Source organism: Vigna unguiculata, chromosome 6 (genome assembly GCF_037176805.1).
Source record: "Vigna unguiculata cultivar grain cowpea cultivar isolate G323 ecotype 2 chromosome 6, ASM3717680v1, whole genome shotgun sequence".
Taxonomy (NCBI): domain Eukaryota; kingdom Viridiplantae; phylum Streptophyta; class Magnoliopsida; order Fabales; family Fabaceae; genus Vigna; species Vigna unguiculata.
In genome coordinates, this window is record NC_140797.1 from 34,183,227 (window position 1) to 34,206,043 (window position 22,817).

General features: G+C 25.7%; 2 protein-coding genes across 14 annotated transcripts; both read right to left on the bottom strand.

Moving 5' to 3' along the window:
- Positions 1-7,917: 7,917 nt before the first annotated feature.
- Positions 7,918-10,019, bottom strand: LOC114187281 (purine permease 21-like). Of its 2 annotated transcripts, none has more exons than XM_085674286.1 (2): positions 9,929-10,019; positions 7,918-9,044 (listed from the first exon to the last, which is right to left on the bottom strand). In XM_085674286.1, the coding sequence occupies exons 1-2, from the start codon at positions 10,017-10,019 to the stop codon at positions 7,918-7,920; spliced, it is 1,218 nt and encodes a 405-aa protein (XP_085530412.1). The 2 variants fall into 2 exon arrangements, with proteins under 2 accessions (XP_085530412.1, XP_085530411.1); XM_085674285.1 differs by having other exon boundaries at positions 9,914-10,019.
- A 2,880-nt stretch (positions 10,020-12,899) lies between these two features.
- On the bottom strand, positions 12,900-15,986 carry LOC114187279 (purine permease 21-like). Of its 12 annotated transcripts, none has more exons than XM_028075486.2 (4): positions 15,161-15,316; positions 14,636-14,896; positions 14,253-14,477; positions 12,900-14,150 (listed from the first exon to the last, which is right to left on the bottom strand). In XM_028075486.2, the coding sequence occupies exon 4, from the start codon at positions 14,092-14,094 to the stop codon at positions 13,003-13,005; it is 1,092 nt and encodes a 363-aa protein (XP_027931287.2). In that variant the 5' UTR covers positions 14,095-14,150; positions 14,253-14,477; positions 14,636-14,896; positions 15,161-15,316; the 3' UTR covers positions 12,900-13,002. The 12 variants fall into 12 exon arrangements, with proteins under 12 accessions (XP_027931287.2, XP_027931285.2, XP_085530405.1 ...); XM_028075484.2 differs by having other exon boundaries at positions 14,230-14,477; XM_085674279.1 differs by lacking the exons at positions 14,253-14,477; positions 14,636-14,896 and adding an exon at positions 15,418-15,986 and having other exon boundaries at positions 12,900-14,147; positions 15,161-15,258.
- Positions 15,987-22,817: the final 6,831 nt, after the last annotated feature.

The following is a 22,817-nucleotide window of genomic DNA, read 5'->3' on the forward strand; positions in this document are numbered from 1 at the left end:
TGGGCAAACAACGTATTTAGATTGTTGATGTGGTCTGTTACCGATGTGGACTCACTCATTTGAAGAGTATAGAGTTTTCTCTTCAAGAATATTCTTGTGTGAAGTGACTTAACCTCGTACAGGCTTGTGAGAGTATCCCAAATCTCCTTCGCTGTAGTCTTCTCCGCAATGCTGGATAAAACCGCATCTGTCAATGCTAAGTGCAAATTTGCTATAGCATTGTTATATATTTCCTTCCACTTTTTATCTGTAATGCCGACAGGTTTTTCTTCAATTGCTTCTAGACAATTGTCCTTTCTCAAAATTGCCTTCATCTTCAGTTTCCACAATGAGAAATTTTTCCCATTGAACCTCTCTATCTCGTATCTTGCTGTCATGGCCTTAAAACCGACTTATGCACTTCTCACTATGAATAGTACTGTCTACTGGAACAATGGAAGTAGACCGTGAACCAGTGCACCAGGTAATTCCCAGGAAAGAGAGGTGGGTCACTAATGGACACGCTTAAGTACCAAGTCTTTCCTAGCCAGAACTTTCCTAGACATGCACTTTCACACTACCACACTTTATCCACTATCACAGCACTATTCTAATGACAATAGCAGCGGAAGATAATCACACGAACTAGGCTCTGATACCACTGTTGGGTATCAGAGTACCAGCACAAGTACTCACAACTAAAATACAAGATGAAAATAAATGAACAAAAATAGATAATAGGCAACGAATATAATTTATTCAAGAAAAGGAAAAATTACATATCATTCTCTCTAATCCCAAGGAGAAAACAATGACAACCCCTCTCTTGAAAATAGGAAAAACTAATACAAGGAGAACCTTAAAGAAGAAACTAACCTTCTCTCTTAGAGGAGAAATTAATATTCTCTCTTAATTCTTCTCTCAAGCAAGTAAAGTGAAAGGAATAGAAAGGGAGAGACTTTGGGATGATTTCCTAAGGAAACACTGGACTCCTTTTATAACATTAAAAGTAAGCCCCAAAGTAAGTTCCCATCGATGTGGGACTTCTTTTCTCACACGAAGAGGGTATAAATAGCAGAAGAATAAGAGTCTTCTAAAGTGATGAAGTACACTGATTAGAACCTTCACCATTCATGGATATAATAATATTTTAAAGAACAACTTTTTTTTACGAGATGAGGTGTGTTCTTCTAAGTGATTTTGAAATATTGAAAATGTGATTTTGAAATATTGAAAATGAGAATAAGGACAAATGTAAAACCACTTAAAAGATGACTATTAAGATTGTAAGAAAAAGTTGTCAAAATTTAATAGTCAGAAAATCATTTTCCTATTTTAAAATATAAGTTTTGAACAGAACAAGACAAGGACATCAAATAGAATGATATAACATTTAAGATAAAGTTTGCAGTCATATATATATATATATATATATATATATATATATATATATATATATATATATATATATATATATATAATTATATTATGACTTCCATCCATTTGACTCTTATTTTTTATTCTCTCGTGTGGTTTAGTGAGTTATTGATTCTTTCACAAAAAAAAAAAAGAGAAGATAATGGTACATTAATCAAAGATTCATACTAAGTCACATCAGAACATCAGAGAATAAAGGATGAGAGTCATACTTAATTTTTTTATTCTTTGACGTAATTTAGTGTGAGTTATTGATTCTTTCAAAGAGAAGTATAGTGATATATTAATCAATGATCACACCCACATTAGGGAATAAAGGATGAGAGTCATACTTATTTTTTACTTTGTGACGATTTAGTGAGTTATTAATTCTTTCAAAAAGAATGATTTATTACACTAAGTCATATTAGAAATAAAGGATGTGAGTCAAAAAAATGATAATCATAATATAATTTCTTTTTAGATAATTTATAAAAATTATTTTATACAAAATATTTTACAAAAAAATTAATAACAATTTCTTTAATAATAAAATTGGTAAATATTTTCTAAAAATAAATTTTAAATAAAATTTTCAAAAAATATGAATTTTTTTAGCAATAATATATCTTTAAATATTATCTTACATTTAGAAAAATGACACACGTGTTCTACGTTTTTATATATTAGAATAAATTAGTGTAAATGTTTTTGTTTACGTTAGTATAATTAAATTAGAACTAAAATTGTAATACATTTAAACATTACATAATTATTAAAATGCTTTCCGATTATCCACAACCTTGTGATAACATGAATAAAATTAATTATCACTTAATCATGTGGAGACATAAAATTTTAACTTTTTTTTTCACAACACATTTAAACCATGTAATGTTTTGAATAAATTAGTATAATTACAAGTTAAAATTTAAGTATAGTACCAAATTAATGTATATAATTGTAGTGATGTACAAATACCACCGACAAAAAACAGCTAGAGAGAAAAAGTTATACGAGTGATAGTATAAAATAATTTTATATTATAATTTAAATTTTGACATCAATAATCTTAAAAGTTTGTACTAAAAATAATTTATCATAAAAATTACGAGCATTTTTTGTCATTCATTTAATTAGTCCACATATAAATTTATCTAATTCATCCATTGCAAAAATTCATTAATTTAATTTTTGAATGGTTAATAATGCATCCGTTAATGTTTAAACCAATGGATGATGGGTTATCATATTAATACTTGTCTGATATAAAATAAATTCAAACATTTTTTTTTGTGATTAAGCTTGTTTAAACGTTTTTTAAACACATATTGTTAAATTTAATTTTGAAATATTTTTTAAATATAACTTTTTTAACAAAGGTTGTTTTTTTTATGAATGCATTAAATATTTATCCATAAAAAATATCAGTAGCTTAGATTTTTATGAAATGGTCATATTTTTACAAAATAAAAAAGTTTAATATATAATTTTTTTCCTTCGTAATGTCCAAACTAGCTATTACCTCACTGAAAAGCCAGGTAGGATAAATTTATGTATGATATGGTATAGATGCCACATAGTCTAAGTCAATACCAAACAAAGCTTCAACATGACAAAATATGAGGTGAATCTTTGAATGTTCAAATAATAAATTGAAACAATAATAGAAAAACCCAAAATGGATAACACTCATGGAGATAAATACATATTCCTTGAAAATGCTTCTTATCGAATCAATACCAACTGACATAATATACATGACGTATATCATAATGAGAGCTTTGGATCAATTAGAAATAATATACTTAATTGGGCATTTTTATTTTTGTAGTATTTCAAAAGAAATTTATAGTTTAGATAAATCGTCCAATTTGACACAATTTCAAAATTAAAAGTTGTATCATATTGAAAGGATCTTATTGTAGAAGTTATGTCATGTTAGAACAACTTCATAATCAAGAGTTATATCATATTAAAAGAATTTTATTGTGGATAAACTAAAATCGTGTTCATTAACCGAAATCTATCATGTTGTAAGAACTAAATAAACTAAAATCATAGCATGTTATAACGATTTCTATTTTATAATAAAATAAACAGAAATCGTATCATGTAATTTTGTAATGAAATAATTAAAAATAATTAAATTAATTATTATTTTATATTTTAAATTACTCTATTATAATCGGTAATTTTAATTTTAATTTATTAGTACTAATAATTTAAGTTATATAATTATTATATTTGTTTATTATTTAAATAATATAACAAAAAACTTAATTTTTTAAACTACTTTTCATTTTAACTTTTAATTTAAAAAAAAATGAATTGACAAATCAATTTGTTTTGTTTCATCTACGATTTATCTGGTTGATAAACTAGGCACGACAAATCAAAATAGACTATAAGTTGTAAATATCAATTTATCTTGTCAAATAATTTTAATGAGTTAACGTATTGATACGAGATAAGACTTACCTTATCACGCTTAAAAAATGCAATGAAATAATAAAATAAAGAGATAAAAATTCTAAATGAATAATTGAAGTAAAAAATGTTTAAAAACTATAAAATAAATAAATAAAATGCTTAAAACGAATATTTCCTTTTATCTCTTGTCTCCGTGATATTTTGATTTGTATATCTTAAGGATTAAATATATTTTTCATCTTTTATTTTCGATAAAAATTAAAATTAATTTTTCTTTTAAATTTTATACAAGTTTAAAAGTTTAAACATGTTTTTTTTTCTTAATTTTCAATTTAAATTTGTTCATCTTTAAAATTTTAGATAAATTTAGTTTTTTATATTTATATATATATATATATATATATATATATATATATATATATATATATATATATATATATATATATATATGTGAATTTAGTTATTTTAATTAAATTTTGTTAAATTTATTTAACATTTTTAAGATGTTTTTCACTTAATGTTGAAGCGAAAATATATTAAATAGATAAACAGCTCAAATATTATTATGAGACTAAATGTTAAATAAATATAATAAAATTTGGTTAAACAAACTAAATTCACACATTTTAAAATTAGAGTTATGGCTTGATTTAAAAATGAAAAATATATTTAATCATAACTTAAAATATGTGTAAAGTGTTCGAACCACAATGTTAATTTGGCTTGTTGGGATTGGAATGTAAATAAATTTTATTATAATAATTTTTTATTATTGGCAACACCTTTTTTGTATATTAATTATGTTCTCATACCTCCTATCTTACATTTTTAATTAACACTAAGAGTTGCATATATCTCATTCCAACCTGCTTTACAACTTTCACAACTGTTAAATTTCAACTTTAACTTTGAAGTAAAACATTTAAATCAATAAAATTTAAAATAAAGCAACCTTATTAGTTTATGTAGGATGCCTTGCACAATATCACTAAGAATGATCCAAATCTATATTTAAAGCATTGGCATCTCACTAAAAAATATGTAACACTTAGTCCATCACTTGATTTAAAGTGTTACATTTGGATAAATTTTCAAATTAATTATTTATTGGAATCTAAACGTGGGTTTAAATTTTAAGATCAGAATATATGAGAAAGTTAAGTGAAAAAAAAAATGGAAAACTCGTTGTCGTATAATTTTAAGTTAGAAATTATTTGAATCTTTTATGTAACTTGACTAAAGACTAGAAATTCTCAAAAACATTTATTAGAAAGATCCATCATATATATATATATATATATATATATATATATATATATTCAAGTTAAATTAGTGATTTAGTGTTTTAATTTGTTGGTTTAGTTCATTTTTGTTTTTTTATTATTTTTGAAATCAATTTGGTCATCTAATCTTTAAATTTTGTCATTTTCGTTAAGTTGACAGTAAGACCGTGTTCATACATGTTATGTGTAAACTTGTGAAATTTTTAATTTTTTTAATTTTTTTAATTTTTTTAATTTTTTTATAACAGTAGTTGTTTTCAATATAGTTACTCTACTTAAAGTTTTGATTCAATTTAGTCTTCATATTCTTTAAAATGATTCAATTTTTTCTCTTCAAATTCAAACTAAATTAGTAATTAAATTTAATTACAAATAATATATATATATATATATATATATATATATATATTAAAATAATTTTAAATAATTTATACATCAAATCACTCACTTAAATAGTCAAATTATTTTACTTTTTATATTTTTTCATTTATAATATTTTACACTTGAATTTTGTTACACTTATAAAAAGTTAAATAATTTTAATATTTATGTGGAGTGATTTGATATATAAATTCTAAAATGTTATTTTAATATATATATATATATATATATATATAAAAGTTGCAATTAATAATTACTAACCAATTTTTTTAATTATAAAAATAAAAAATAACAAATTAGCACATAGCATGTACATACGTTCTCATTAACCTAACAACAAATGAAAGAAATAAATTGAACCTAAAAATAATGTAGGACTAAAATAAATCAAATCAATAAATTAAAATATTAAATTATCTACTTGTGTATAGCATTTTTTATTACACATTATTTAGCATTTAACCATTGTTTAATTTTTTCCTTCTTCATTAGTTTGATACATTAATTAATTCTTAGATGCCTCTGCAACCACATAATGGCCCAGTGAAAAAATAATACATCAACATTTAGATGCTTCTTTCAAGCTATAGTGTTGTCGTACTGCAAAAAGAATATTATTATTTTAGATACAGAGAGAATAAACCATAGAAATCTAAGAGCAGAAATATTCTGGATTCGTCATTAATTAGTTTAAGCTATCAGCTAGCTCCCTAAACGATAACATATTCCTTGTCATATAAAATTGTGTGTAGTGTGCATGGAATAATGTTTAAAAAATTTGAACATGTTTGTTAAATTTTATTAAATTTTATATTTATATATATATATATTAAATTTTATTATTTTTTTTAATTTTTTTGTGTTTTTTGTAATGTTAGTTTTTTTAATAATTTTATATATTTTTCCTAATACCTTATATATAAAAGCAAAATTATATATATATATATATATATATATATATATATAATTATTTATTTATTTAAATTGGATTTTGAAATCTAGATAAAGAAATTATGGAATTTTGAATTCCATTAAAATAATTACTAGATTTCGGATTTCGAACTTCGTTTAAGATAATTTCTAGATTTTACAATCTGATTTAAATAGTTATTGAATTTGGATATATATATATATATATATATATATATATATATTATTTATTTATTTTCATATAAGGTATTAAGGAAAATAAAAAATTTAATGTTTTTCTATATATTTTATTTATTTATTTTTAATATCTTATATAAAAATAAAATAAAAACAATATATATAATAAAAAATAAAGTTAATCGGATTTAGAAATGTATTTTAGAACATTAACGACGCCATTTTGGAAATTTTTTAAAAAGTTGAGATTCTAAAGAAATTGTTGTAGTGGACAAAGAAGCCTCCTAATTAAGAACTAAACTATATTACAAAGATCATTAAGCAGGTTAATTATGATACTTATTTGTAGAAAATTGATAGATTAACAATTTTTTTTTTACAAACTTGACAAATTACCAATTTGAGTAAAAAAAATGTTATTTTATTACTTTATTTTAATTAAAAAATAAAAATTAATCTATTTTAATTATATTTAAGAAAAGTTTGTTAAAACTTTGTCAAAATATTTCTTATCAAAAGATAATTTTGATAAGTAATATAACTTAGAAGGTAAAGTTCACACATTGATTATAACATTCACTGCTATCTGACATATGACTTGCGCCGGAATGTTTTTTGCATACACATCCTTTCTCTGCTGAGGATGAAATTATCTCTTCTAAAAGATCGAAGAGTAAGAAGTCTTTTACTCGGACGAATTTGAAGAGTATTTGCTAAATGATTTCGGCATTAAAAGCATTTTTATATTACCAATTTTTAGACAAATAAATAGGCATGTTCAATTACAATTGCTTGCAACTTTCTGCTGAATGATCTAACCTAGCAAATTTTGCCCATAAAAACTGAAACATTTATGGATTATTAATGATGACGATGGTAAGTTAAATAGAAAGGGTAGAACTAAGAAATGACTGTGCACGTTCTCAGAGACTGTGCGATAGTTTTACCAAGTTCTACAATCATTTTGGGGTGTACAATGAAATTGGAACCCTAATATTTATTAATATTATAAATAAAATGTAATCATTATCCAGTTTTCCTAGCCGCGTATAGTTTACACAAGTCAAAACACAATTTCTTTGCAAGCAATTTCATTAAACAATTTATTTCTTATTTACTGTTTCCTCCATAATTTTCTACCGTATAATTAGTAGATTTACTGTTCCATTTCATCAATAAACACAGTTTTAAATAGTAATAAACTACTTATGCATTAAACAAAGTTTCATTGTACAACTATAGGTAAAGTTTTCTTATACAATGTTACACATTCTTATTAAAGAGATTCTTCCGATGATAATGATGAAGGCTACGTAACTTATTTATGAACCTCTTCGAGTGATGCAGAAGCTTTTGGATGATGAATGGTGTTTCTGTTTTTGGACTCGGTATCATCGAGGTACTGTTGATACAAATATGATATAATGCCCCAAATAGCAAGCATCATAGAGATAACCTTAATACCATACATTTTGTCATGGAAGAATATCACTGCCAACATTGGAACAAGAGGCACTCTCAAAACGGTTATGGCATTGCAGAAGAGGGAAGAAACCTCACTGGTAAGCCCCAAACAACCAATTGTAAAGAGTTGCCAAAATATGGCTGTGAAAGTGAGGTTCAACAAATATGAAGCCTTCCCCGTCTCATACTCCTTCATTTCATTCTTCAAACCTTTCCACTCTCCACTTGCAAAAAGCCCCACTATGATAGCACAAGTTCCTACAAGGAACGTGTATATTATCATATCCATGATCACTTTCAGTGTTTCCCTTTTCATAACCTTCTTGAACACAAGCTGAGTGAGGGAAAGCCACAGTCCATACCCTGCTGATGCACAAACTGTGGCTATGAATCCAATCACATACTTTTTCTTGGATATTTGTGTGGAACCTGAATCATCTGATGATGACTCGTTTTGAAATACAAGAAGGGTAGAGGAAATGGTGAGAAGGACTAAAGAGTTTACAATGTAAGGTGTGAACTTGAGTGAATTGAGGAAGTATGAGAATAGAGCATTAAAAGCCAACTGGGATGAGCAAATGAGTGAATAGGTTGAGACAGGAAGGTACCATAGCCCAACTGAATATAAATAACAACCTAATGCCAGAAGCAGGCCAATTGAGACATAGACAAATGCTAGCATTGTAGCAGATGGCTGATTTGGATGAATGTTATTGTTTGTGGTCAAATTTTTAGGTGTTGTGATGAAGTAATAAGGAAGCAGAATAGGGAAACCACCAAGTTGAACAAGTGTTCCCATCCACTTACTCTTTCCACCCTTTTCATAGTACAATCTTCCAAGGAGTGTTGCAGCTGATCCACACACCAACACAAGTACAGAATGAATGACTATTCTGAACCAACGGTAATACAGTTTTTTCCTACTCGTTGGACCATGAAAACTATTGTCCTCCAAGAACTGTGTTTCTTTGACTCCATTAGCTTAAAGAAAAACATACCAGATTATTATTGCATAAACGTAGATAATGGAAGATAATAGATTGGACAAAGCTTTCAAAAGAACTAAGTTCCTCAGAAACAGAAAAGTATCGAGGTGCTTGTGTTTGATGATTAAACATTGACATGCACAAGAATTGTGTCTTGATTGAGATATAATTGGACGTTTTGCATCTCTATCCTCCTGAAGCTAACAGTGTGTGTCATTAGAAAATGTTTTTCACTTTTGTTTTCTGTCTCGATGAATAGTTATAAACAAGAAAAATAAGGATAAACTAACTTCGATATAAACATAGAAAATTAAAAAATTCAAACCTAGCAGGTCTTAATATTTTATAGTATAATCAAAACTTGAGGCCTCATCAAAAAGTAGGTGACGTTATTTTTTAATTTTGTTTATTGGGGGAAGTATTATCTTGATACAGCTCAGTAACTATATCTCCACAAAACAATTCCATCAACCTTACCACCTCAGCCTAGGTTGTGGTTGATGACATAGATTATCACGTTCAATGATTTTGTTTATTTCAAGTTGTTTAGTCTGGAATCTGCTGGCAACATTGTAATGTGTAATTCAGAAATTTTCATTCTTGAGGAACCATCGTAATTAGGACCAAACCAAGGTTTTTCAAAGTAGACAAAAAATTACAAAACACTTGAACATATATGTAAGTTCTGCATACACTGAAATGGAAAGATTTCTTAACCTACAATCACAGTTAAACATAAATAGGTAGAGTCATTATGGTAACAAAATATGATGCAGCTGAATGAAAAGACATATAAGGAATCATTATAATCTTAATTTTGTGTCTTCTAACACAGTTGAACCTTTTATTTTTAAATATGAAGACAAAAATTTGACTTACCAATTTTTCTGAGATGCACTTCTTGAGGGTCTGCCATGTGGATGGTGAAAAAGGTTTCAGGGGAGTGTTGCCCTTCTTGTGTTTCTCCCATGTGGAAGGTGAAATGAGTTTTCAGAGGAGGGAATTAAAAGTAAAGTTTAATTTAAAGTTTAATTACTTTTAATTTTTTTTTAAACTTTATAAACTTTATATATTCCCTTTAAAGTTTATATAGATCAGTAATGATGATTGTCTTTTAAAAGTAAACTTTACTTAAATTTAAAGTTTAATTACTTTTATTTTTTTTTTTACTTTTTAATACATCATAAAAAATTATATATATAAATATAAATATATTAAGATTTTATTTTATTTTTAAAACACATATTAAAAATATTAAAAATTATAAAATATATAAATTTAAAAAGAATTACTTAAAAATATACAAAATAAGTGAAAAAATGTTATAGAAAAATTTAAAAATAAAATTGAAAAATAATTTAAATTAAAATAATAAAACTTAAAATTTAAAAGAAATGAAAATATATATATATATATATATATATATATATATATATACATACCGGAAGTCGACTTTCGATGTATATATACACAAACGGAAGTCGAAATCCGTTTTTATATATATTGTTATAAATTAATGGTGGTCTATTAATTTGATACAATTACTCGTATGATTGATATGATTGATACTCTAATGATTTATTACTCTTAAAGTAATATTTTGTATATTAACTATTTGATTTATAGTCTTTTACTATGTTGTATATATAAATAGAACTCTTTCTATCAGTAATAAAACACATAAAAAAGTTGTTCCGTCTTCTCTCATTCTCTATTCTCTATTATCTATTCTTCTATCTGTTATTCGCTTTATTTCATAACTAGCGTAACACAGGCGCTATCGCGCCTGTGTGCATGCATTTTTTAAAGGGTTAAATATGTTTTTGGTCCCTCAAGTTTGAGCAAAATTTGGGTTTAGTCCCTCATCAAAACTTTTGACCAATTTAGTCCTTTATCTTTCAAATTGCGTGAATTTAGTCATTTTAACCAAATTTTGTTAAGTTTATCTGTCATTTCAAGTGCATTTCATGATAGTATTTAAATTATTTATACTGTTTGACACATTTTTGCTTCAATGTTAACTTAAATACTATCATGAAATGCGCTCGAAACGTCAGATAAACTTAACAAAATTTGGTTAAAAGGACTAAATTCACGCATTTTGAAAGATGAAGGACTGAATTGGTCAAAAGTTTTGATGAGGGACTAATTCCAAATTTCGCTGAAACTTGAGGGACCAAAAACATATTTAACCCTTTTTTAAATATGCGTGATATTATATTAGTAGGTGATAATATTATAATGTTATTAAGTTAATATATATATTAAAATTATATTTATTAAAAATAAAGTGAAATATATCAGAATAGATAAAGGAATAACCATTGATAAATAAATAAGAAGAGAAGAAGCAGAGACATCTGGTTTTATAAAAAGTTTGTAAAAATAACGGTCAATTTTTAAAAATTTAATAAATTTATATTTGAAGGGTAAAATCGGTATTTTGAAAAGTGGACACAAAAAGAGGAATCCCCTTTATATATTGTTATAGATATATATATATATATATATATATATATATATATATATATATATATATATATATATATATATATATATATATATTTTTTTTTTTTTTCTTTTTTTTAAGTTAAAGTTTTTTTATTTTAATTTACATTATTTTTCTATTTTTTTTATTTTTATTTATTTTATACGTATTTTTATAATTATTTTCTTTATATAATTAACGTGCATAGTATTTTATATTTTATTTGAATTTTTTAATTTTATTTAAAATTTAAATATTTAATTTTAATCATAATTTTTTAATTTTTTCAATTATATTTATTTTTTATTTTTAAATTTAAATTTATTTTAAAGTAATTTGTTAAAAATTTAATAAAAATAAAAAAAAAATAATTAAAAAAAACTTTATATTTAAAATATATATATATATATATTTTTTTTCTTTTCTTTTTCTTTTTTTAAAAAAATATTTAAATATTAAATTAAATTAAATTAAATAGAATAAATTTTTCACTTTTTGTTTTTTTTATTTAAATTTTAATGTTATTTTAGTTTTACTTTTATATATATATATATATATATATATATTTTTTTTTTTTAAATATATATTAAGAAATATGAAAACATAAAAAATAAATAAAATAATTAATTAAACTAAAAAAACAGGTAAAACTTAAAAAACATAAATTTTAAATAAAATTAAAAATATTTAAAGCTGAATTAATTTTTTTGACTTTCAAGAGTCTTTTGATTTTCGAAAGTCGAATTTCGGTAATATTTTTTTATTTCTGGAAGTAGACTTCCGATAATATATTTTGACATTTGAAAGTTGACTTCCGATAATATATTTTGACTTCCAAAAATTGATTTCTAGTAATATATTTTGACTTCTAGAAGTTGACTTACAATCATATATTTTGACTTTTGGATGGAAGTCGACATGTGGAATTAAATTTGAGTGTGTGATGTCTTTGATTTTACTTAAATAGTCAAAAGGTCTTTTTGGGATTTAAAGAAATTTTGGAAGTGTTAAAGAAATTAAGAAGGTGCAGGAAGAAGAAAGACCCTTTTTCAATTGCAATTACTTACCATTATACAGAACTTGGCCCAAAATTTGAAACAGTTTATATAGATCAGTAATGATTGTCTTTTTATCTATATTCTCCACAAAGGAAGTATGTCAGACATTTATTATCAACATGTGATATAGTTAAAGTACAATAATTATCCGACAGATTGAACTAAAAGCTAAACTTTGATATTATCATTCAATCCAAAATACAATGTACAGTAAGTTCATTGCTTTTTCTGTTAGCTACCTTAAAAGTCATGTTATCGATTATTGGTTGACAGTGCAAAGCCATTGAACTCAAAATTCAATCACTGATATGAAATATATGCATATTTATAAGTGTTGAAAATCTGTAATACAAAGAGGGACAGTGTTTCTAAGTCTCAAAATTGATGACTTAAAAAGGCTACCTAACTTATCTATGAACCTCTTCTTGGGGTACAGAAACTATTGGAACGTGACTAGTGACTGTGTTTTCGGACGTGGTATCATCAATGTACTGTTGATACACATATGATATAATGCCCCAAATAGCAAGCACCATAGAGATGGCCTTAATACCATGCATTTTGTCATGAAAGACTACCACAGCCAACATTGGAACAATAGGCACACCCAAAGCGCTTATGGCATTTGAGAAGAGGGAAGAAACCTCTGTGATGAGTCCAAAACAACCAATTGTAAAGAGTTGCCAAAGTGTGGCTGTGAAAGTGAGGTTCAACACATATGAAACCCTCCCCAACTCATACTCATTCATTTCATTCCTCAAACCATTCCATTCACCACTAGCAAAAAGTCCCACTACAGTAACACAGGTAGCTACAAGAGACGTGTACATTATCATGTCGATCACCACTTTGAATGTTTCCCTTTTCATGACCTTCTTGAACACCAACTGTGTGAGGGAAAGCCACAGTCCATACCCTGCTGATGCACCAACAGTGCATATGAATCCAATCACGTACTTTTTCTTGGATGTTTGTGTGGAGTCTGAATCATCTGATGATGACTCGTTTTGAAATACAAGAAGGGTAGCGGAAATGGTGAGAAGGACTAAAGAGTTTACAATGTAAGGTGTGAACTTGAGTGAGTTGAGGAAGTATGAGAAGAAAGCATTAAAAGCCAACTGGGATGAGCAAATGAGAGAATAGGTTGAGACAGGAAGGTACCATAACCCAATTGCATATAAATAACAATCGAATGCCAAAAGTAGGCCAATTGAGACATACACAAATGCTAGCATTGAAGCAGATGGCTGATTTGGATGAATGCTACTGTTTGTGGTCAAATTTTTGGGTGCTGTGATGAAGTAATAAGGAAGCATAATAGGGAAACCACAAAGTTGAACAAGTGTTCCCATCCACTTACTCTTCCCACCCTTTTCATAGTACAATCTTCCAAGGAGTATTGCAGCTGATGAACTCACCAACATAAGTGCAGAATGTATGGCTATTCTGAACCAACGGTAATATATTCTTTTCTTACTCATCGTCATCGACTCATTCATTGGACCACCAAATTTATTGCCCTCCAAGGAATTTGTTTGTTGCACTCCATTAGCTTCTAGAAAAGCATAACAAATTCTCATTATATACAGTTACATAATATGTGATTATAGATCGAATAAAGCTGTTGTGCATACTTCTGATTTACTTAAGAACTCACTTCCTCAGAAGTAAAGTTGCTTTATTTGTGAATAAGTTTTTCTTCTTCTTCTTCGTCTTCTTCTTCTGTTATTACTGTTATTGTTGAATATCTTCATTGATATATATAATTGGATGTCTTGCATCTCTATCCCCAAGCTAAGACTCTACCAGTAGAAAATCTTCTTTTGTTTTTGTTTTCTGTCTTGATGAGTAACTATAAAAGTATCACCTTTTCTTCCTGTTTCTTTAAATTTGGAAAAAGTTGGTTTAATTTCTTGTATAAATATTTGAAACACAAGAAAAATAAGGATAAAATAACTTGGATGGTTATTTATAAGCATAAAATATAAAAATCTCTAAGATCCTAATAATTTATAGTATAATCAAAACTAAAAGCCTCACCAATCAGTGGATGATATTGTTCTTTAATTTTGTTTTGTGGGGGAGAGTATATACTGATACAGCTCAGAAAATAGACCTTCACGGAAAAAACTCCATCATCCACACCATCTCAGCCTAGGTGACTTTACCTCTTTTACAACTAAGGTACCAACTACACTGTGGACAGTGACATAGATTATCACGTTATTTTGTTTCTTGTTGCTTGAGTTTTGTCTGGACTCTGCTGGCACCATTGTTATGTCTGGTTCGGCAATTTACATCCTAGGATCCATCGAAATTAGGACCAAGATTTTTCCAATAGATGAATAAAAATGACACAAAAACTGGAACATGTCTATGTTCTGCATAATTGAAATGGAAAGATATCTCGTATCCTATATTTCATCACAGTTTCTGTGAGTATGTAACAAAATATGATGCAACTCCAGGAAAAGCCTTTTAAGCAAACCTTATACTTCTAACTTGTCTCTTTTAACATAGTTGAACCTTTTTGTGTTAACTATGGAAGAGAAAAAGTTGACTTACCAATTTTGCTAAGTTGTACTTCTTGAGATTCTCCCATGTGGATGGTGAAACTAGTTTCGTGGGGGTGTTGCACTTCTTGAGTTTCTCCCATGGGGAAGCTGAAGTAAGTTTTCAGAGAAAAGGAGATAGAGTTAAAAGGAGGGTGATTGGAAAATGCAAATGAATCATACAGTGTACATGTATACACATGCATCTATATAGAAAGAGAAACAGTGCCGGCTTATTCTTTTCAACTTTGACTTAATTACTATTAATACCTATATTTGCCTTCACACAATGGCACCACTTCATACTTAAAATTTCCTTGACTTTAGGTTGTGTGATGTGAGAGAGCTTGACAATTCTGCTTTACCACTTGTGTCAAAAAGGAAAAAAAAAATAAGCAGGGTGTGTTCAACATGATGCCTTGTTTATTGGTCAACAGAGGAAGGTGGTGATGTGTTACTATGCTTTTTCAGAGAAGCTATTAAGTATTTCATGTGATCATAGTATGTACTAATATCTAGCATTAACTTTCAAGAAAAGTTAATACTATTCAATCATCATGTGTCAAATGAAGCTCATTAAAAAGTATATCAGCATCAGAACACTTAATTGTTTTATCTGCCTTTTTTAGATCATTTAGAGTGTAAGATGAAAAGCTGATGAACATTTTGCAGTCGAGGAGGTCGGTGTGGCGGTGGAAGAGATTATATATCTGTGGCTGCTGTTCTGCTCTGAGTTCGTCAGTGGAGATGATAAAAACACACACACACAAGAAATTAGAGGTATATAAATAATTTATATAAAACAAAGTGAGCAAAATATATTTGACCAATTATGAATTATGTGGGGAACATGCTGTGTGTGCTTTCTATATTGATGGCAATAACCAGCGGTAGTTAAGAACACCTACCAGATAATAAATAAGTTACATATCAAAAAAACAATATTTTAATATAATTTAAAAAATATATTATTAAAATATTATGTTGTCTCTACTAATATTTTTTATGGAATTTTAATTTTACAAGTTAATGATATTTATAGTTAACAATAGTTGAAAAATCATGTACTAAAAATGTAAAAAATCGCAAACTTTCTTATAATTTCTTTTGGATCAAAATTACAAATTCTTGTAATTTTTCTGCCAAAAATCGGAAACATTCCAATGATATATAATTATCCAAACTTTCCAAACACTCGAAGAACTTATTGAGTTATTGTGACAATTTAAAAATAACTTTATTTTTATAATATTTTCCTACTTCTTTCTTCTTCACATTACAACGTGGAATTTTGGTAAATACTTACCGACAAGAGTTATATTTTTTATTATAATTTATTTTTGTTTTTTCCTTTTCTATTTGTAAATACTCCTATTTGTATGGAATAAACATACCATTAAACATTAGAGCTCATATAAATGTTTTGTATTTTTCTTTATATTATCTTTAAGATATCGATGTTCATAAGGTGCGAAAATCCTTCACTACACTAAATTGATTTAACAAGTTATTGTATTTTGGAAGAGAAGTACATATGATTTTGTTGTATATCATATAATATGGACGAATGGATGTGCTATGCATGCTTTAACCTAAATTATTTTGACTGCTTTCCTCGTCTACTCTTTATCTCTTATTATTATTATTATAAGAGTTATCAAATCTCTCACTAATATCATTAATATATATATATATATATAAATAAACAATATCTAACATCCCTCATATGGATATTACTAAATTAATAATGTAGAATCTAGAAAAACTCAGAGAATCATCGGTTTCTTCTGTCTTTAATTATTTTAAATGTATACAAAGATTAAATAAGTTATACTTTCAAAAGCTAATACAGAGGAAAGGTACCGATAAGAAACGAAAAGACTGCACAGGAAAGGTTATAAATAATATATGATGTGCAGTTCTTTTGTCTTTATAAAAGTATGCTTTTTAAGTAGAAAATTAATTCAAATAAGTCCAACACTTAACGGATGTATAGATTAATGAGTCAAAGTTTATAAGGGCTGTCTGTTAAACGTGACAATAATAACTAATTAAAGACCAAATTTAGAATTGTATATCTTTTCGACAAATTAATTAAAAGAGCGCAAAAGCATACTCCAACCTTGTGTATTTTTTTCTTAATATACATTCAAATATGTTTGTGTACTTTTATGCTTTTAATTACGAACTAGAAATCAAATTATCAAATTAATTACATATTTTGAAGATTAATTTAATGAAGGATGGTACACCCATATTTACAAAATCTCAAATTACATAAAATAAGTGAAATCATATATCTTATGTATCTGTTTTTTTTTTTTTAATGATAATAGAAGCAATGGTAGACCTTCTCATGGACAGGGTGTTCTTGTCCCAACTTTTAAAAAAAAAATTAGAATTAAATATGTTTTTGTTTTATTAACTTTTAGTGAATTTATATATTAAAAAAATTTAAATTTTTGAAAATTTTAAATTATATGTTGTGTATATTTGTAATGGATGAAAATTAAATTAGATATATTTGTATTTCTTTTATAGAGCATAATATTTAATGTTAATAAATAATAAAACATAAAATTAAATATAATAAAAAATAAAAATATTTATTAAAATACTTTGTTTTATTTTCTTTTCTATTGTTTTTTGAGTTTTTTACATATGATACTCATCATCTACTCTCACTTGTTTTCTTTTTTGTTTATGAAGAAAAAATGAAGTTAGAATATTTATTAGTTTAATGGTTAGTATTATTTTTTTTCTCTTTTGAGCATTTGTATATTTATTTTTTATAAATATTAAAGAAAATATAATGTCCTATATATTTTTTCAAAATCAGTTTCTAATTGTGACTGAATTATTATAGATTATTTTTTAGTAATCACATCTTTGAATTTTCTATTAGATTATAATAAATTATTTTTTGATATTAAAGTTTTTTTTTTTTAAAAAATCGGTATAATAATGAAGAATAAAAAATAGATTCATTTTTTAACAATGATAGAACAGAAGGTACTGTGAATATGAATTTCTTGTCGACAATATGATTATTTATATCAAAAAATAAATAACTGATAATTTTAATTCTAATTTAATTATTGATAAGTTCAAAAATCTGAAAGAACTAATGATAATTCTATAGATATGTGTAATTTTTTTTGTAGTTGCAGTTATCTGAATTATATTTTAATGAAGAATAAAGAATAAATTCATTTTCTAAAAGTGAAAAAAGAGGAGCTAACATTGAAGTGACAATATGATTACTTTAATTAAAAAATTAATAGTTAAAAATTTTAGTTCTAATTCAATTATTGATTAGTTTAAGAATAAAAAAAATGACTAGATATGTGTGATTTCTTTTGTAATTTCAGTTATACTAAATTATATATTAATATTTATTATATTAGTGATAATAATTAATCATATAAATTTTGAGTATATTATTTTGAGCCTCTTAAAATTATCTACCAAGATCCATTACTAAATAAAAAATAATAAAATCATTATTTTTATTGTTTTTATTATAATTATTAAATTAAATAAAAATATTTTTTATAATTTAGTATAAATAGCTTTTATTTATTTTATACCCAGTCTTAAAATAAATAAAAAAATAGTTAAGTTTAAAAAAATGTCAAATTAAAAATAAAGTTAAATTAAAAAAAATGATAAGATTATTATTTTAATTTAAAAAATAAGTTTGAAAAAAAAATCTTTATATATAAACTAACATTCCATAAAATTAATTTATAAAAAAAATACATTTATTTATATATCAGAATTCTTTTACATCTAATCAAGGTGAAATATTTTACTCTCTCGTCACATTTAAGATTAAAATTTTCCAGTATAAAAACTAGATTTTTATTGGCAGCGATATGAAATAATATAATAAGTTGTAGTTAAAATAGACTATACCGTCGTCGTGTAAAGTAGATTAAAAAATCTAATTTAACTTGTAAAATTTACATACATTTCTATTTTATACATTATAATTTCTAGTAATCAATTATATAACATAAGTACAAAGTTTGTGGTGTATAGAACCAGATACGATCAAACTCAAGAATAATAAAATCAAGATGAAAACTAATATACGTGCACGTTAGGTATAATCAAACAAGCCAAAATTTGAAAATGAGTGATGTTAAGAGGTTACCGCTTTACAAATCAGCCATCCAATAATTTCATTCCTTCATTTTCCAAATCTATGTCATGGATTTCATAGTTAGGATGTTTATAAATATAAAGTCAATTTTAATATAGGGCATAAAAGATTTTTTTATTTTTGGTTAAAATACCTTTTTGTCCCAATTTTTGTCAAACTTTGTCAAATCGGTTCTAATTTTGTTTATGTGCTTAAATAGTTTTTAGTTTTCGTCAATTTTGTTCAATTAGGTTCTTTTTTTGTTAACACCGTTTAAATCATTAACAATCATAAACAATGACTGCTACTGTTTTTTTGATTTTTTTATAAATTTTATAAATTTTTTTAAATGTCTACATGACAATCCAGCAGTGTGTCACGTATCAGAGTCAGTGTTTTATATTCAATTTGATCCCTAAATAATATAAAAATTAATTTTTGATTCAATTTGGAGAAGGACAAAATTGGTTCATGTTAACAAAAATTGAGACTAAATTGAATAAAAATCACGAATATATGGACCAAATTGAATATAAAACATTGACTCTAACATGTTACACGTTACTGGATTGACACGTGGACATTTAAAAAAAAAAAACATAAAGTGACATGTGACAATTACTTTTCATGGCCATTAATGATTTAAATGGTGTTAGCAAAAAAAGGACTTAATTGAACAAAATTAACGAAAATTAACATATGTTTAAGCACAAAAATGAAATTATGACTGGTTTAACAAAATTTGATAAAAATTGGGACAAAAAAACTATTTTAACATTTATTTTTTTTATTGTTTAACTAAATATATATCTTTAATAGAGAAAACTTCCAAAGATACTTCTCACTTGTATTCAAGCATATCCATCCATATAATATTTATATTTTAATTTTAGCTAATTCAACTATATTTAACATTATTGTTTTATAAAAATATTAAACACGGTATTTATTAAAGAAAAAATAGGAAATATAATTCCTTATGGAACAAAAAGTTATATAGATTTGAATAATATTACTTTTAATCAATGTAAATTTAAATAATTCTTAAATTAGATTATCACACTATAAGAAAATTTTCATTAACAACAAAGTGAATAAAAGTTGTTAGTCACTATAGTGACTAATTTAGATACTAATTTACAAAATAAAAAAAATTATTGATTACTAAAATAATCACTATTATGAATAAAAAATTATAATTTGTCTCTAATTTGATTTCCAATACCAAGATTTTAGCTACCAAAGAAGATTAGTTACTATACAGTAGGTAGCAATTTTTTTCTACTAAAGGAATTAGTTTCTAAATTAGTCTCTAATTAATTAGTGACTAATTTAACGATCAATTATAATTTTTTATTCGTAATAGTGACTATTTTAGTAACCAATATTTTTTTATTTTGTAAATTAGTATTTAAATTGATCACTAAACTTAGTTGTTAATGAAACATTTTTTTGTAGTGTTATAACTCCACAACATTATTTTTGTGTTATGAAACACATAACTTGTCACTTTTATAAACAAAATGACGTGAGGTTGATGTGGTGTGAGTTTAAATTTAACATTGGGTAAAAATTGATAAATTTAAGTATCGCATAAAGCAAAAGACTCAAAAAATCCATTATCTTAAGATTTATGATCGAAGATGGTGTCAATTTCTTAGGTAGGTTTGACTCAGATCTCATGTTAAATTTTCCTAATGTATCTTTTCAAAAAACATGTTAGTGATATTAGTGTTGCATGTGGCATCAATTGTTTCGTGATAGAGGTCAAATGGAACAGGTTACAATCAAATCGTGACGTTTGGACTTGTGTTAAACTCTTAAAGTAAAAAGTGTTGTGCCCTGACTAATGACTATTGGTCTAGAGGTAAGGGTTCGATCCTAACAATTGGTATCAAAGTCAAGATCACGAGATTGTTATGAGTTTCTTGTATAAAAAGTATTCTTGATTAGTTATGTTTCCGCTTAAGAGCATGCCAACTTAGAAATTCCTTCAAAGGATTAAGATCATGAGTATTAAACCAACTGAGATTAAAGAAACAAAAGTAAATAATTTATTAATATATTCACAAGTGATTTTAGTGGTGGTTACTTTTAAAACAAGATCAGAATGTTTATGAGACTAGGGTGCCTATTTTTAATCAACCCTAACTAGTTCACACTAATTTAATTAAAGCACACACTCATATATTCAATTATATAGAGAGAGAGTGAAATATGTTGATTGATGATGGCCCAATAAAATATATATTTAATGTTGGTAGTTGTAGTACAGTGACCAAAAGAGTGAATAAGGGCAACATTGATGATTTGGAATTAGGAAAAGAAGTATATTTTATAGATCTACGTTGGCCTTCTTCATCCAATGAAGCGTCAGTCCAACTACCATTCAAAATTGTTATTAATCATTCTGCAACTTGTCAGTATTGTTCTTTTCAAACCATTAATATAGAAGTTGAGTGTCCAAACACATTGAATAATCTTCATCTTAATTAGCATGTCTTAATTAGAGGAATGTTGGACTACTAGATTTTCCTTCAAATCTTTGTTGTGTGTCTTGGCTTTGAATAATTATGATTAGTTTTTAAATTTGGGAGGGGAAAAGTTAACTTAGAAAGCTAATTTGACAAGTTTGGTGGAAGAAAAACCTTATGAAAGCTTGTTTTGAAATAAAATGTTATATGACAGATGTTATTGTCCTTTAGTTTTATCAATCAAATACAATCCTTTTAATGAAATTTTTTATTGAACTTCTTTTACTGCTTTGTAGATTATTATAGCAGTGAACTTTATAGACACCTGAAAAGAACATGGCAAAGAAGCTTTATTGTGATTTTCTTATTCCTATCGGTACAGGAGATCTTGGAATCATCTTATTAGGTGATTGGTTCATAATGAGATATGTATAATATTTAGTCTTTTTTAGAATATATGAATAAATTTTAAAGTTATAAGATTTTTTATATGCATAGACACACATATTTTGATAGAATAAGTCTTTTTTGAATAATATTTATTGGATTAAGTCAATGAAATTCTTTTATTTAGAAATTGTATATTGTTACATTTAGGTAATACCATTATGAATGAAAAAAAAATTAAAAAAAAATATAAAAAATAATCACTTATTATATCATGTTTAGGAGTACCTATCATAGTAAATTAGATTTATTATGATAGATATTTAGTGACCTGTCATAATAAGTTGACTTACTATGTTAGGTATACCAATATTTGTTATAGTAAGTTAACTTATTATGATTGGTCTATTAACATATGTCATAGTAAGTTAAATTTATTACGACAGTGCACTAAGACCTAACATTGTAAATCAGAATTACTATGATAGGTTTTCATGGCGCCATAGAAAGAACGCACTTTCTATGACTCTCACAACTATGACACCAGGATACATGTTACTTTTTACCTGTTATAAAAACATGTTTTCTGCACTAGTGAAAATGTAGGTTTTAAAATAAGAAAATTATGATATTCTATCTATTAAAACTCTATTAGAAAAAAC

What these genes read in the sequence shown, in the direction of transcription:
- LOC114187281 (XM_085674285.1), bottom strand. Translation starts at nt 10,019, where the DNA reads ATGGGAGAAACACAAGAAGGGCAACACTCCCCTGAAACCTTTTTCACC. An exon ending in AATTGGTAAGTCAAATTTTT is followed by an intron (nt 9,045 to 9,913) that starts GTCTTCATATTT and finishes TTTTTCTTTAAG; the next exon opens with CTAATGGAGTCAAAGAAACA.
- LOC114187279 (XM_028075481.2), bottom strand. Translation starts at nt 15,353, where the DNA reads ATGCATGTGTATACATGTACACTGTATGATTCATTTGCATTTTCCAAT. An exon ending in AGTACAACTTAGCAAAATTG is followed by an intron (nt 14,151 to 15,160) that starts GTAAGTCAACTT and finishes ATGCTTTTCTAG; the next exon opens with AAGCTAATGGAGTGCAACAA.